The sequence below is a fragment of the Vipera berus genome, assembly GCF_964194415.1.
Source record: "Vipera berus genome assembly, chromosome: 4".
Lineage (NCBI taxonomy): Eukaryota > Metazoa > Chordata > Lepidosauria > Squamata > Viperidae > Vipera > Vipera berus.
In genome coordinates, this window is record NC_138206.1 from 69,210,534 (window position 1) to 69,224,209 (window position 13,676).

The 13,676-nt window shown below is 36.1% G+C and overlaps 1 protein-coding gene across 1 annotated transcript in view; it reads left to right on the top strand.

Moving 5' to 3' along the window:
- Nucleotides 1–13,676, top strand: part of ADGRG2 (adhesion G protein-coupled receptor G2) — a gene marked incomplete at both ends in the record, with an annotated part of 84,415 nt that overhangs the window by 45,637 nt on the left and 25,102 nt on the right. The window contains 7 exons of the mRNA XM_081326369.1: nt 1,556–1,609; nt 4,975–5,022; nt 5,124–5,156; nt 6,563–6,604; nt 9,796–9,852; nt 10,250–10,320; nt 10,706–10,770. Of these exons, the coding sequence (XP_081182495.1) occupies nt 1,556–1,609; nt 4,975–5,022; nt 5,124–5,156; nt 6,563–6,604; nt 9,796–9,852; nt 10,250–10,320; nt 10,706–10,770 (370 nt within the window). The remainder of the gene's footprint in view (nt 1–1,555; nt 1,610–4,974; nt 5,023–5,123; nt 5,157–6,562; nt 6,605–9,795; nt 9,853–10,249; nt 10,321–10,705; nt 10,771–13,676) is intronic.

The following is a 13,676-nucleotide window of genomic DNA, read 5'->3' on the forward strand; positions in this document are numbered from 1 at the left end:
GGTACTTAAAAAGGTATCTATCTGAGATTGCTTTCAACTCAGCTGTAGCCTATTGAGAAGGCAAACTAAAATCATCTTTAGCTGTTCCAATTTTAGTGTTCTTTCCATCTTGTTTCAACACAAATCTTGCAATATGAAATAATTGCAAAACCTGGTTGACAATATTGATGATGATATGCTCAGGTACCAAGTTTGCCTAGATTTAATTGGTTGCTTAAAGCGATTGGGCATGCCCCCTCCCTGCCATTCACTGGGTCCTGCCGCCCATGGCCTGGGCTGGTAAAGAAGTTAGACATCAGAATGCCACAGATTCATCTCTCTGGGGATTCCTTATATGCATGAACTTAGTGCAGTTTTGGAACAGATGTTTAGTCATTTTTTAAAAGAATGCTAGATCTAGTGTTGTTGTTTTTTTAAAAGTAGATATTATGGTCAATTTAGAGAAAGAGACATTCTGTCAGGTGTTAATTGCTGGTACTGTCCCAGATGAGGTTATTATAATTTTTCTATACTTTAGTGCAGGGGTATCAAACTGCCGGCCTGTGGGGTGGATGCGTCATGGTGAAACCGTGCCCACCCCATTGCCAGCAATGGGAAAAAAGTTGCGATACGTTGCTACACATCAGGTGATGTTGCAAGTTTGACACCCCTGCTGTAGTGTTTACTGACAAAGTATCTGCTGAATCAAGAAAACTGGGAGAAATGCATAATATCAAATGCCCTTAAGAAGATATTAAGAGTTCTATCTAATCAGTTTCTTATGTTCAGATAAACTATGGTCTATAGTTTACCAAGTACTTCCAGCCTTCTCTTTTGACAATCAAGGGCAGTGTTTCTCACCTCTTGACAGTTTCAAAATGGACGGACTTCAAGTTCCAGAATTTCCCAGCCTCCTATGAGAAACATTAATCTAGGGGTATCCAAAAAAAAAACACCAAAAAAAAAACACCAAGGGAGGCAGATGACAAAACATGTGTCACAATATCACCGTACAAACTCTACCCCTGAAATACCTGCCTGAAGCCTCACAAGTACAGTATGAAAGTGCAGAGCTTGCTTTATGGTGTCACAAGATATGTTTCGTTACTGGCATTACCATAACCAGCTGTAGGCACTTATGCCACAAATACATGTGAGCTCCTGGCTTATTTACCCTTGTTTCTCTAACACTAAACTACAATTTAATATTCTGTCTAAACAGAGCCAATGTACTGTGCTCTTTAACAGGTTTATTTACTGTCATTTGCCTGTCACATAGAGAGGTTGGGTTTTTTTTGCTCATGAATAGATGTAAGAAACAGAAAATTTAATATAATTAGTTGTTTCAATATTTTATTCAGTTTATTCTATGCATTCTGCCCATGAAAGAGTAGTTGATAGGAAAAATACTTTCTGATTTATTACTTCAGAATTATTAGAATTTTCTTTGCAGCTGTAATAAGTTTAAATAGCTTTGTATTGCCCTCTTGTGGTGTGTAGGGAATGTAAATATTGTTGGACAATTTTTAAATGCAATGCTTTTAATTTTAATCTGAGAATATATTATATTTTACAGCCAGTGATACAAGTATCTCACCAAACCTTAGAAACTTTTCTGTAAGCACAACAGGTAAGAAACTTATATACACATTCTTTATCTTTTTTAAAATTTTCTTCCATTCAATTGTATTCACATCTTGGAGATTGCCTGATCAGTGCGTTTCTTAGTAAGGTTTTTCAGAAGTAGTTTACCATTGCCTCCTTCCTAGGGCTTAGAGAAAGTGACTGGGCCAAGTCATCCAGCTGGCTTTGTGCCCAAGGTGAGACTATAGCTCACAGTCTCTGGTTTCTAAATCTGGTGCCTTAACCTCTATACCACACTGCCTCTCTTGCCTCTTACTTAGCTTTCCTTTAATATAACATTTAATACCTTCAAAGTCTTCAAAGCCAGCAAAGCTTTTCAGAACTATAACTTGTATTGTGTGCAGCCTTCTGAGTTAGGAAGCAGCAGATGTATAGATATTTGCAGATATCAGGCTATTCAATACATTCAGCATTCTGAAGTTCCTAACCATAACCCTATTTTCTTACCACCTGTTTGATTAGTGCACTTGGTGTGGCACTCACTATTAAAAGCTTGATTTTGCTTGACAGCTAGGTTGATATTCTTGTCCACACACACCTCTAAGTTACATGCACTGATAATTTTTAGATTGCTGGGGACAGAAATGTTCTGTATCAATTAACTCACTGTCCCTGTTGTTCAGTTTAAATATTTCTCCAGAAAATCTGTGAATTTATTGCCACGTAACTCAGTCCCTTTCTTTGATGGATGCAAACCATCTCTTTTGTACATTTTTTCATTGGACCAGCTGCAGACATCGTGACTAATATAACAAAAGCCTTCTCCTTTACACCACTCCTTTAGCCACATATTAAATTCTGCTATACGCTGGCCTTTTCCATTTTGCTCCTTATACACTGGTAAGACCTCTGAAAAAGTGATCCTACAGCCTATTCTGCTGAGTTCCTGCCCCAAGCTCTGGAAATCATTCTGCACAGAGAGTACATCTTTTTGGGACAGATCGTTAGTGCCAAGATATACAATAGCATCCACATCACAGTCCGTGCTGGCATTCTTATCTTAACTATCTTAAAAATATGCTTCTTGTCCCTACTGGCAGTAGCACCTGGAAGACACTGACCTCTTTCAAAACCTCTGTATCCTTTCCTAAATTTACATCCCTTATAACTGAATCACCAACCAGAAGGTGGCTTCTCTTTTTGGATGCCTTGCTCTTCTTGTGTGACTGATGTGTATTACCTGATTCACACTTTCCCCTGTCCAAAACAAGTTCTTCATCTCGGACCATGATCCCCTCCTTGTTTGAATTATCATCATCACAACTACCTTGACTTGTCTCCTTAGTGTCCCTATTAAGGTCAGCAAGGGCACTGCATCTGTTATGCAGGGACACAGTGAAAGCTTTGTGTTTATGGTTCACAGCTCTCACCCTGCCAGATCCCATGGTTGTCCAAACTGCCCTTTTTCTTCAGGATAGAGTGGTAGAGAGGGCTGATAGCGCAGCAGCTCAATAGAGCTGAACTGGAGACCTAATTTCTGCTTGAAGAGCATAGATTACAGACCCTAGATAAGTAATCTGTCCTTGTAGACTATTGATTTGTTTACAGATAGGACAGTATCCAAGTTTGAAAAGAGTACTGCGAAAGACAGCTTCAAAACAAGTGTTGCAGTTTAAAATTATAAATAATACTGGAAGCCATTTTGAGACCTGATGCCCTTTACCAAGCTATATTTCACAGATGCCTACATATGGTTTTTGTTTAGTGCCAAGGGCTGAAATGAATGAGTGAAGCAATGATGCAAAGGGTATGGGACATTACATTAACTGGCTTAGTGATAGTGTGAAATTGGTTAGGCCAAATGATCTAAAAGGAAAAAGCTGGGATTTTCAATCCCCCCCATTGCCCCAGGAATTGGAAATTAAAATACTGTTGCAAATTTATTGTAAAATAATTTCAATATGATCTCTGCCTAAATATGGCAGAATATTGCCACTGTATTTCAGGAGCATGACGAGAAGACCACAGGATTGTATAGCGCCCACAGGCTATAGGTTTGCTATCCTTTTCCCCTAGGCATTCTATAAATATCTAGAGAGAAATCTGAAAAATACAACATGACTCTGGGTGTCTGGAAGACTATTTTTCCCTACATATAAATGATCATATGTTGACAAATATGCTTATATTTTATAAAATTCATTTATATTAGATATTGTAGGTCTTTTAATTTGGCCCTTTAATCAGCATAAGATCTACATTGCAACTAAATACAGGTAATCCTTGACTTATGACCACAACTGAGCTAAAATTTCTGTTGCTAAGTCAGACAGTTGTTAAGTGAGTTTTGCCCCATTTTATGACTTTTTTGCCACAAATGTTAAGTGAATCACTGCAGTTGTTAAGTTAGTAACACGGTTAAGTGAATCTGGCTTCCCCATTAACTTTGCTTGTCAGAAGGTTGCAAAAGGTAATCACATGACCTTAGGACACTGCAACTGTCATAAATATAAGTCAGTTACCAAGCATCTGAATTTGATTACATGACCGTGGGGATGTTGCAACAGTCATGTGAAAAATGGTCATAAGTCACTTTTTTCAGTGCTGCTGTAAGTTTGAACGTTCACTAAACAAACTGTTGTAAGCCAAGGACTACTTGTAGTCTTGTAAGCTTTGCTTTAGAGATGAGCATCATCTAGGACAGTCAAAATTCTGTTGTTAACAGGTTCTCCTAAATTAAGGTAAGCAGCGTATGCTGCCACTGAAATTATGCCATTTTGTTTTTCAAAAATAAGAATAAGAATGGGAGTGCAAGGCCTCTGGGAAAAAAATAGCTTCCCTTTTCACCTTTAATATCTTCTCATAGACTGGCTTCTATATAGTTGCAAATCAGTTCTCAAATCAATTCTCATTGCCAACATTTGGCCATTTTGTGAGGTTTTTTTCCCCATACATCATGCCATTGAGGATTGTTAAAGACATAGAAAAAACAATTTACCTTCCTGGCTTTCTGCTTTTATTTTCATCCTGTAAAAAAATACCTCAGAATGCAAAAATGGGATTGAAAAACTTGCTTCTGCAGTAACATCACTATGCTCCAGAAATCCCTTTTTCAACTATCCTGTCCTAAAGCTGAAACAAACTGTTTCCCTACTGTTTAGACCAGACCCTACTGGTTCTAGTTCTGTTTTCTAAAGTAACAAAGAATATTAATGTAACATTTCTACTTTTCCTTGTCTTTTGCCACAGTTTTTTGTTGTACTCAGTTGACAGAGTTATTCCCTAAACCATGACTGAGTTCTTATGAGAAAGTTTGGAAAAATCACATTTCAGTTTATAAAAAATATAAGATTATGGCTGTTTTTATTCTTCTGCTTTTTAAATAAATAAAAACTGTTTCTTTATTTACAGCAGATTCATCCATTGTCAGTTTTGTCACCTTTCCTAACAGTGCTACAGGCAAGATTTTCCTTAAAAAATTGACATAGAGTAGGTTTAGTTTTTATTACTTTTCTTCTGTTTTTGCTATTGTATTAACTTTTGTGTTTTTGTATTCTTAGATTTGTCTTCAGTTGGAACTCTGGATACTGCAGGTAAGAGTGAGTTGCTTATAATTATGTAGAAAACATCTTGTACCACTTTTAATTTCAGTAGAAATAGATTAAAAACTGTTTGGCTTAAAGCAGTATGGTACCATAGAATACCAAATTAAACAAAATACCAAATCATCCTATAAACTATCCTTTCAGGAAGAGAAATATTCAGGCCGCTTCAGCGCAACATTTTTCTTGATGAACCATTATCAATATGATTTTAACCAAGGGATAGGCTGGTATTTAACTATAATAAAACAGACCCAATTATATACAGTATAACTGACATTGTTTAGTATAATGGGATTCCTGTCTTAAGGAGTAATGGAGATGAAATTAGATTGATTGAATTATTACTGTAAAGCAGCAATTCAGTCAATAAATTTGGGTCTCCTTAAGTGAAAGAAAAAAACAAAGGTATTGTAAAGTAAATGGCACAGTTGTGCAATATTTTGAACAAGAGGTAATAAGGAAATTGCAGTGGAATCTGGAGAAAGAAAATGATATTTAAAGACAGAAAATAAAATATAATCACACATTTTTCTTGGAACTGAGCAAAAACAAAGAAAGTCTGAAAGATCTTAATAATTAAATTGCAGATCTTTAAAATGCTAATAGAGGTATTTTCTCCATAAGGCTAAATTTCTGTTTGGCATATTCTTCACGCAAAACAGCCAAAGCCAAAGGAAAATGTAAAATGGTGGTAGAACACCTCTATACTAGCTCATTGTGTTTACCAGAATAGCCAATCATCACAATCCATTATAAAGTTGGGATGGTACACCACAATTGTTTGAAGAAGCCACAAGTCTCTTGATAGAACTTTTTAAAAATTTGTTATTCTTTCAACATAAAGAACAATAGAAAAAAGGGGAAAACAGAAATATACACTACACCCAAAAAGGAAAAAGGAAACAGCAAAAATATATGAGTGAAATATATGAAATAAACTTTCAGCTCAGTAATTTAAACACACCATTAAACCTTAATAGACAGTGATAAATTAGACTAAATTCAATAAAGTGCCAGTTCAAAAGCACCAAGTGAACACATAGTTCAAGACTATAAATTTAGAATCATGTTCTCTTTCCAGTATAATTCTTGATACAGTTGCGTTCCACATTTTTGTGTATCTAAGGATTGCCCTTCCCATAGAAAATTCCTTAATATCTTATCAATCTGCTTAAATAGCTTAATTCCTACATTTAATATTAATGTCAGTATAATAACCATATATTAATAATATATATTATTAATGTTATATATAAATATGTTTGTATATTAATGATATTTTAGTATATCCTTGTAAATGAAAATATTGTATGACAAAAAGTATAATTTTATATAATTCTAGAAATGTACAGTATAATTTATTAAACATTATAACTCATTTCATTTTTCCTTAGAAACAACAAATATAATGGAACTTGACTTTTCAAAAATAGATGGTATGTTTATTATTATGATGATGATACATAACATTGTGAATTCACTGCTGCCAGTTCTTTAGCTGGTGTTGATTTTCATTCATATCAAATTTTTCCCAAGAGACTTAGGATGCTCTAAAATATATCACTAGTCTATGTGTGGATCAAAGCAGTGTGGCCTTTTATAACTAAGAAATGAAAATTTTGCCAATGAATGTATTTTCTAACTAACTGCTATTCAAGGCTTTTTGCTATGGACCATGGTATTACCACATCAACTATCCATACTTTATTCTTTTCAACCACAGTTGAATCTGGTATATTATATGCCAAAGCACCCACCCTCCTTAACACATTAACAATTGTCAATAAGAAAGTGAATTTTTTTTGATAGTGGACATTGTAATACCTGAAGATAGGAAAAGGAAAAGAAAAAGCAGTTTAACTAAATTTAGTTTACACCAACACCATTCACTATATCCCTCCATTTCTTTTTATCTTTTCAAACCATCTTGATATCAGGAACCCTTGATTAGGACTCCACAATAAATCACAATAAATCCTAACACTTCACAGTGTAGCTTAATTTCTCGGATTGGTTAAGAATAGACTGGCAGACACAGCTCAGTAAATTCAGAATCTTTATTGCAGTATAGATTAAAATTATTTAAGTGCAGTTGTAGGTGGACTGTTCCCAAGTATTGATTGCCCACACAACATGGATTTAAACACAAAGTTTTCTTCCACATGCCTTTCCAAATTAAAAGTTAATTGGCATAGCACTTTGCAACCATGAAGCTGAACAATTATTAAATGTTTAAATGATGCTTTGGAAAAGCTGGTTTCCACTTGCCAGTCTCCACTCTTATCACTCTCTCTATATATATTTTTTTGCTTCTCCCTCCTCTTCTCAATCTAGTAAATTCCATAACAGTATAACAGAATAACAGATTTGGAAGGGACCTTGGAGGTCTAGTTCAACCCCCTGCTCAAGCTGGAAACCCTAGGGCAGGGGTCAGCAACCTGAAACAGTGAAAGAGCCACTTGGAACCGGTTCCCTCACAAAAGGAAAAATTGGGAGCCGCAAAAAATGTGTTCACATGCGCGTACATGCGCGAATGCGTAGAACAGCGTTTGACTGAAGAGTGGAGCCAAGGCGAGATATGCACCTACCCTGCATATTTGAATTGATTGGTTGAACTTTTTTAGTCCCACTTTTTTTTTTTTGGACTGCACATGGCAGAGGACTGGGAGCCGCAGGAGACGGCTGAAAGAGCCGCATGGGGCTCCGGAGCCGCGGGTTGCAGACCTGTGCCCTAGGGCCTATACCATTTCAGACAAATGGTTGTCTAATCTCTTCTTAAAAACCTCCAGTGATGGATCATCCACAACTTCTGGAGGCGAGCCATTCCACTTATTAATTGTTCTAATTGTCAGGAAATTTCTCCTTAGTTGTACGTTGCTTCTCTCCTTGGTGTTTCCATCCATGGCATCTTGTTCTGCCTTCAGGTGCTTTGGAGAATAGGTTGACCCCTCTTTTTTGTCATAAACCTTTAGATATTGGAACATCATGTCATCACTTGAATGAATGAATGAATGAATGAATGAATGAATGAATGAACAAACCAACAAATGAAATTGTGAGTTCCCATGTACAGAATATGTAGTTAAGACAGTCTCGGGCTAGGTCACCATTGGACTTTAGAAAACTTGTTGAATTAGCAGATGAGTATCTCAGGGCAGAGGCAATGCCACAACAGGGAATTAGGTAAACCATCTTAAAAAGCGTATCATTTACAAACAGAGAAGCATTTAAATCTTTGACACAGCATAGTTCAATGTCTGAAAATCCTGTTTAGAAAAAAGAAGAGGTAATGCATTAGTTTAGGTTGCTTGCTCATTACATGGCAACAAGGATGGCATAACAAATAAAATTCATGACATCTGCTATAAAGGAAATCTACCAAAAGTCAGGAGGAAATAAAATTGTTAAATGCTCCAAATGCTCAGTTGGTTGCTTCTCATGACGGAGGAATCATTTTCTTATATACAATTTTCCTCATTTACAATCAATTTCATTTCATCATTCCACCAAGCATCTTTTTTATACTTCCCTTTAATGTACTTTGGGCTAAACAAAATAAATTTCCTTGCTCTACTTTGTTTAATACAAATATACTTTACATTAATATGCTTCTGTGGACTTTTTATAAAAGAATTATTTTCTTTTTTTTCCAGGGAGCTTCAATTTAATCTTTCCTTAATTTATTTATTTTTTTGTTGAAGGATTCTTCTGTCTTCTAATACTTTTATATATGGTCTTTCTCTTTCTGCAATGACTCCATATATCATTCTCCTTTACTTCATGTCCATTTTCTTCCCAGATCCACTCACGTTATCAAATAAAAGTCTGTTCTGCATTCAGAACTTCTCATCTCTTTTGCAGCCTTTATTAAATCCTTTGATATTTCATCATAAACAGTTAAATCAGCCATGAAGTTAGATTAATTCCTTTGCATATGAATGCATCAGTAGATAGGCTGAAATTGTGTTCAAAGCAAACATCTGCAAAAACAAGGCCACCATTCAGTTCTATTTCTTTTGTCCTCCATCTCTTAGTGTCAGAAAAATATTCTGTCTGTCTAAATTTTATTTCATTTTTACCTCATGTCATTAATTCATTAGGTTTACCACATGTTCATGTTACAATCTAAATTGCAATCATTCATATGATGTTAACAGATGGGCCAATAAATATTGATTTCCTATGCCTATAAGAGCTTCTGCTAACTGAAGCTAATGTTTAAAAAAGTCAGGTACTGTAGTTATGAGTCTCAGTTATCTTATGCTACATGAAGCATTCCCTGCTAAGACTCCATTTTAACACATTTTGCCCAAAATTTACAAGTGTTAACTAAATCCCAGCATGCTTACTTTGTTTTGTATAAATAAGAATCTTTAATCTAAAGACAACTTTGTAAGCCAAGATACCATAATTTTCCCTGTTGCTCTTATTTTTTTGTAAGCAATTTCATTCTTTTGAGTTTGGAATTCATATATTTAGCTGGATTTATAATATTGGACCTAGCTTATTTTTTAAAATAACAAATGCAGCACTCATATTTTGGTTCTATGCTAGGAGCTATTTTAAGTTAGGAAAAATGTACAGATTATATAAAAATGCAAACTCCTTTTTTATTCGTGTTTTGTAGGAGCAAACATTTTACATAAGAAAGTGTGTAAGTTATCTGATATCTGTAAAGACTCAGGTTAGTGGTTTTTATTTTTTTTTTTACTTGATATCAAATATGTTTAATAGACTATTGTGTTGTTTGGATTCAGTTCTGTTTTAGATTTAAAGGTCCTTCTTGCCTTGCTTCTCTGCACAGAAAATGTACAAAGGAGGATATGTGATCATGAGAGCTGGTTCTTATAATAACAGATTATAGTTTGTCACAACTAAACCAGGATAAACACGATATAGAAGTATTTATCCTCAAACTTTCTTTCTATGCAAAGGACAGAATACCAGTGTATAATCACACAAGGAAACTAAAGAATAAAAGAGAAGATATATGCTTTCTTATTTTTCTAAAATATATGTTTTAATTTCTAAACCAAAATTATTCCTAATGCAAAAGTTTTTTTTTCTCCCTTCTTTTTCAGTTTTCTACATGGGCAGTTTGAAATTTCAAATTCGTGAAAACAATTCAGATACTTCATATAACATAACAGTAGTAAGAGTCCTTATTATTGTTGTTATTTTGTGATCAAACTTCAGTTTTCTATTGGGGTTATTAACCATTGTCACAATCCTAACGTTGCATAAAAGAATTACAGTTGATATTAACTGTCTAGGCATAAAGTAAGTGATAAATGGCACTGAAAATAAATTTACCTCTGCTTAGTCACCTGGAATGGAATAATTGCTTTGTATTATAATTTACTCATTCTGTAATTAAAATTTTGTTAGGTTTCATTCACAGTACATTCTTTGCTATGAATAACAATTAATAATCTGTGCCCTATCAGGCCATATTATGCTGCTATGCCCATTATATTCTCTGGATGCAGACAATATATAAAAGTATAATGTATTTATGAGTTCCTTATTGTTTTTAGAGATATCCTGGCAATAACACTAATCTGTACCAGTTAAAAGTTTATTCAACCCAACCAGAAATCAAGTGAGTATTTTAAAAATATATTCTTCCTTGCCACTGTTGCATGCAAGTCATATTTAAAATACTTTTGTGTTTTAATACATTTGGAAGAAAAAAAAACTTTTTAAATTTATCACTTCGGGTTTGCTACAATCTATTTACATACTGCCAAATTAATTTCATGTCTCTTCATCACAATTCCTTTGGGAGATTATCCACTATACTAGTTTACTTGCAGTGAAATCAGCAGGGCTAATATGCAATGTTCAGTACAGATATTCACCATACTTTTATATGTATTTGATTGGTGTGTTGGTGTTCGTTTTCTGCCTGGCTATGTCATTTTTCACTGAATGGTCCTTTTCTAATTTGTTTGGAACTACTATGCAATGTCTGCATATATAGTTTCATAGTTATCTGTTAAAAAACTACTTGGTATCCTAACCTACTTTTCTTGAATCATGGAAGAATGTTACTTTTCCTAAATTTTGGCTATTTTCTCCTGTTCCTTACAATCCAGTAAACAACTGAAATGATAAATGAGGGCACAGTTCTTCCTAAAATAATTACTTTTTAAAACCTTAAACAATGGTATAGAATCCTGGACTTCAAGGAAAGATATTTTACCTTTTCTTACAAGTTTGTAATTAGCAATAAAAAAATAAACAGTTTAATGGAATTCACATTGAAACTAGCACACCTGCCTGGTTTAGGGATGGAGCAATGTAAGAGATCTAAAGTAATACTTAAGGAACAATTTCTTCTACTCTCATCAACAAATGCTCGTGCTATTTGTTATATAGCAGGGGTCCCCAACCTATGGTCAACGGCCTGGGACTGGGCTGCAGGCTCTTGGCCAGTGGGCCGTGGAAATGGCTGACTGGTGTATGCATGCATGGGTACACATTCCCTCCACTCACGCTAGCACCTGCATCTCCATTTCCACATACACACGGGCACAAACAGGGATTTTGGCGGTAATTTAAAATCTCCCTGACAGATAATTCCAGTAAGGTACCGCTGCTTAGTCTAAACCTCCTGTTGCCTCTTAGCCTCTCCAGCTTTTCTACACAGATTTCTGCCTTTAGCCCAGCCCTAGGCATACTAGGCAGAAAGATCTCTGGATTTAATTGCCCCTAGTACAGAATTATAGAAAAATGCTGCATCAACCCTGAAGCACACATTTTACTGTAATAAGAAATTCCCTTATTAAAACAAGCCAAATTTCTACATTTAAAATGGAATTAACTGGAAAAGTGAAATATAGTATAAAATGAGGAAAGACAATAACTACAAACAGAAACTGCCAAATAAATGTGTATTAAAGTAATGAAAGTTGTTGTTGTTGTTAGCTGCGAAGTCGTGTCCGACCCATCGCGACCCTATGGACAACATTCCTCCAGGCCTTCCTGTCCTCTACCATCATCTGGAGTCCATTTAAGCTCACGCCTACTGCTTCAGTGACTCCATCCAGCCACCTCATTCTCTGTCGTCCCCTTCTTCTATTGCCCTCGATCTTTCCCAGCATTAGGCTCTTCTCCAGTGAGTCCTTCCTTCTCATTAGGTGGCCAAAGTATTTGAGTTTTAGCTTCAGGATCTGGCCTTCTAAAGAGCAGTCAGGATTGATCTCCTCTAGGACTGACCTGTTTGATCGCCTTGCAGTCCAAGGGACTCGCAGGAGTCTTCTCCAGCACCAGAGTTCAAAGGCCTCAATTCTTTGGCGCTCAGCCTTTCTTATGGTCCAACTTTCACTGCCATACATTGCAACTGGGAAGACCATAGCCTTGACGATACGCACTTTTGTTGACAGGGTGATGTCTCTGCTTTTTAGTGTGCTGTCTAGATTTGCCATGGCTTTCCTCCCCAGGAGCAAGCGTCTTTTAATTTCTTGGCTACAGTCCCCATCTGCAGTGATCTTGGAGCCCAGGAAAATAAAATCTGTCACTACCTCCATTTCTTCCCCATCTATTTGCCAGGAATTGAGAGGGCCAGATGCCATGATCTTGGTTTTCTTAATGTTAAGTTTCAACCCAAGTTTTGCACTCTCCTTCTTCACCCGCAACAAGAGGCTCTTTAGTTCTTCTTCACTTTCTGCCATTAGAGTGGTATCATCTGCGTATCTTAGGTTGTTGATATTTCTTCCGGCAATCTTAATTCCAACTTTTGATTCATCTAGCCCTGCCTTTCTCATGATGTGCTCTGCATATAAGTTAAATAGGCAAGGCGACAGTATACAGCCTTGCCGGACTCCTTTCCCAATTTTGAACCAATCAGTGGTTCCGTGTCCAGTTCTCACTGTTGCTTCTTGACCCGCATATAGGTTTCTTAAGAGACAAATAAGATGGTCTGGTACTCCCATCTCTTTAAGAACTTGCCACAGTTTGTTATGATCCACACAATCAAAGGCTTTAGCATAGTCAATGAAGCAGAAGTAGATGTTTTTCTGGAACTCCCTAGCTTTCTCCATGATCCAGCGTATGTTGGCAATTTGATCTCTAGTTCCTCTGCCTCTTCGAAATCCTGCCTGTACTTCTGGTAGTTCTCGATCCACATACTGCTGAAGTCTAGCTTGTAGGATTTTAAGCATGACTTTACTAGCATGAGAAATGAGTGCAATGGTGCGATAGTTTGAACATTCTTTGGCACTGCCTTTCTTTGGAATTGGAATGTAAACTGATCTTTTCCAATCCTGTGGCCACTGTTGAGTTTTCCAAATTTGCTGGCAAATTGAGTGTAGCACTTTTACTGCACTGTCTTTTAAGATTTTGAATAGCTCAGCTGGAATACTGTCACCTCCACTAGCTTTGTTGTTGCTCAGCTTTTCTAAGGCCCACTTCACTTCACATTCTAGGATGTCTGGCTCGAGGTCAGTGACCACCTCATTGTGATTATCTGGGACGTTAAGCTCATTCTTGTATAGTTCTTCTGTG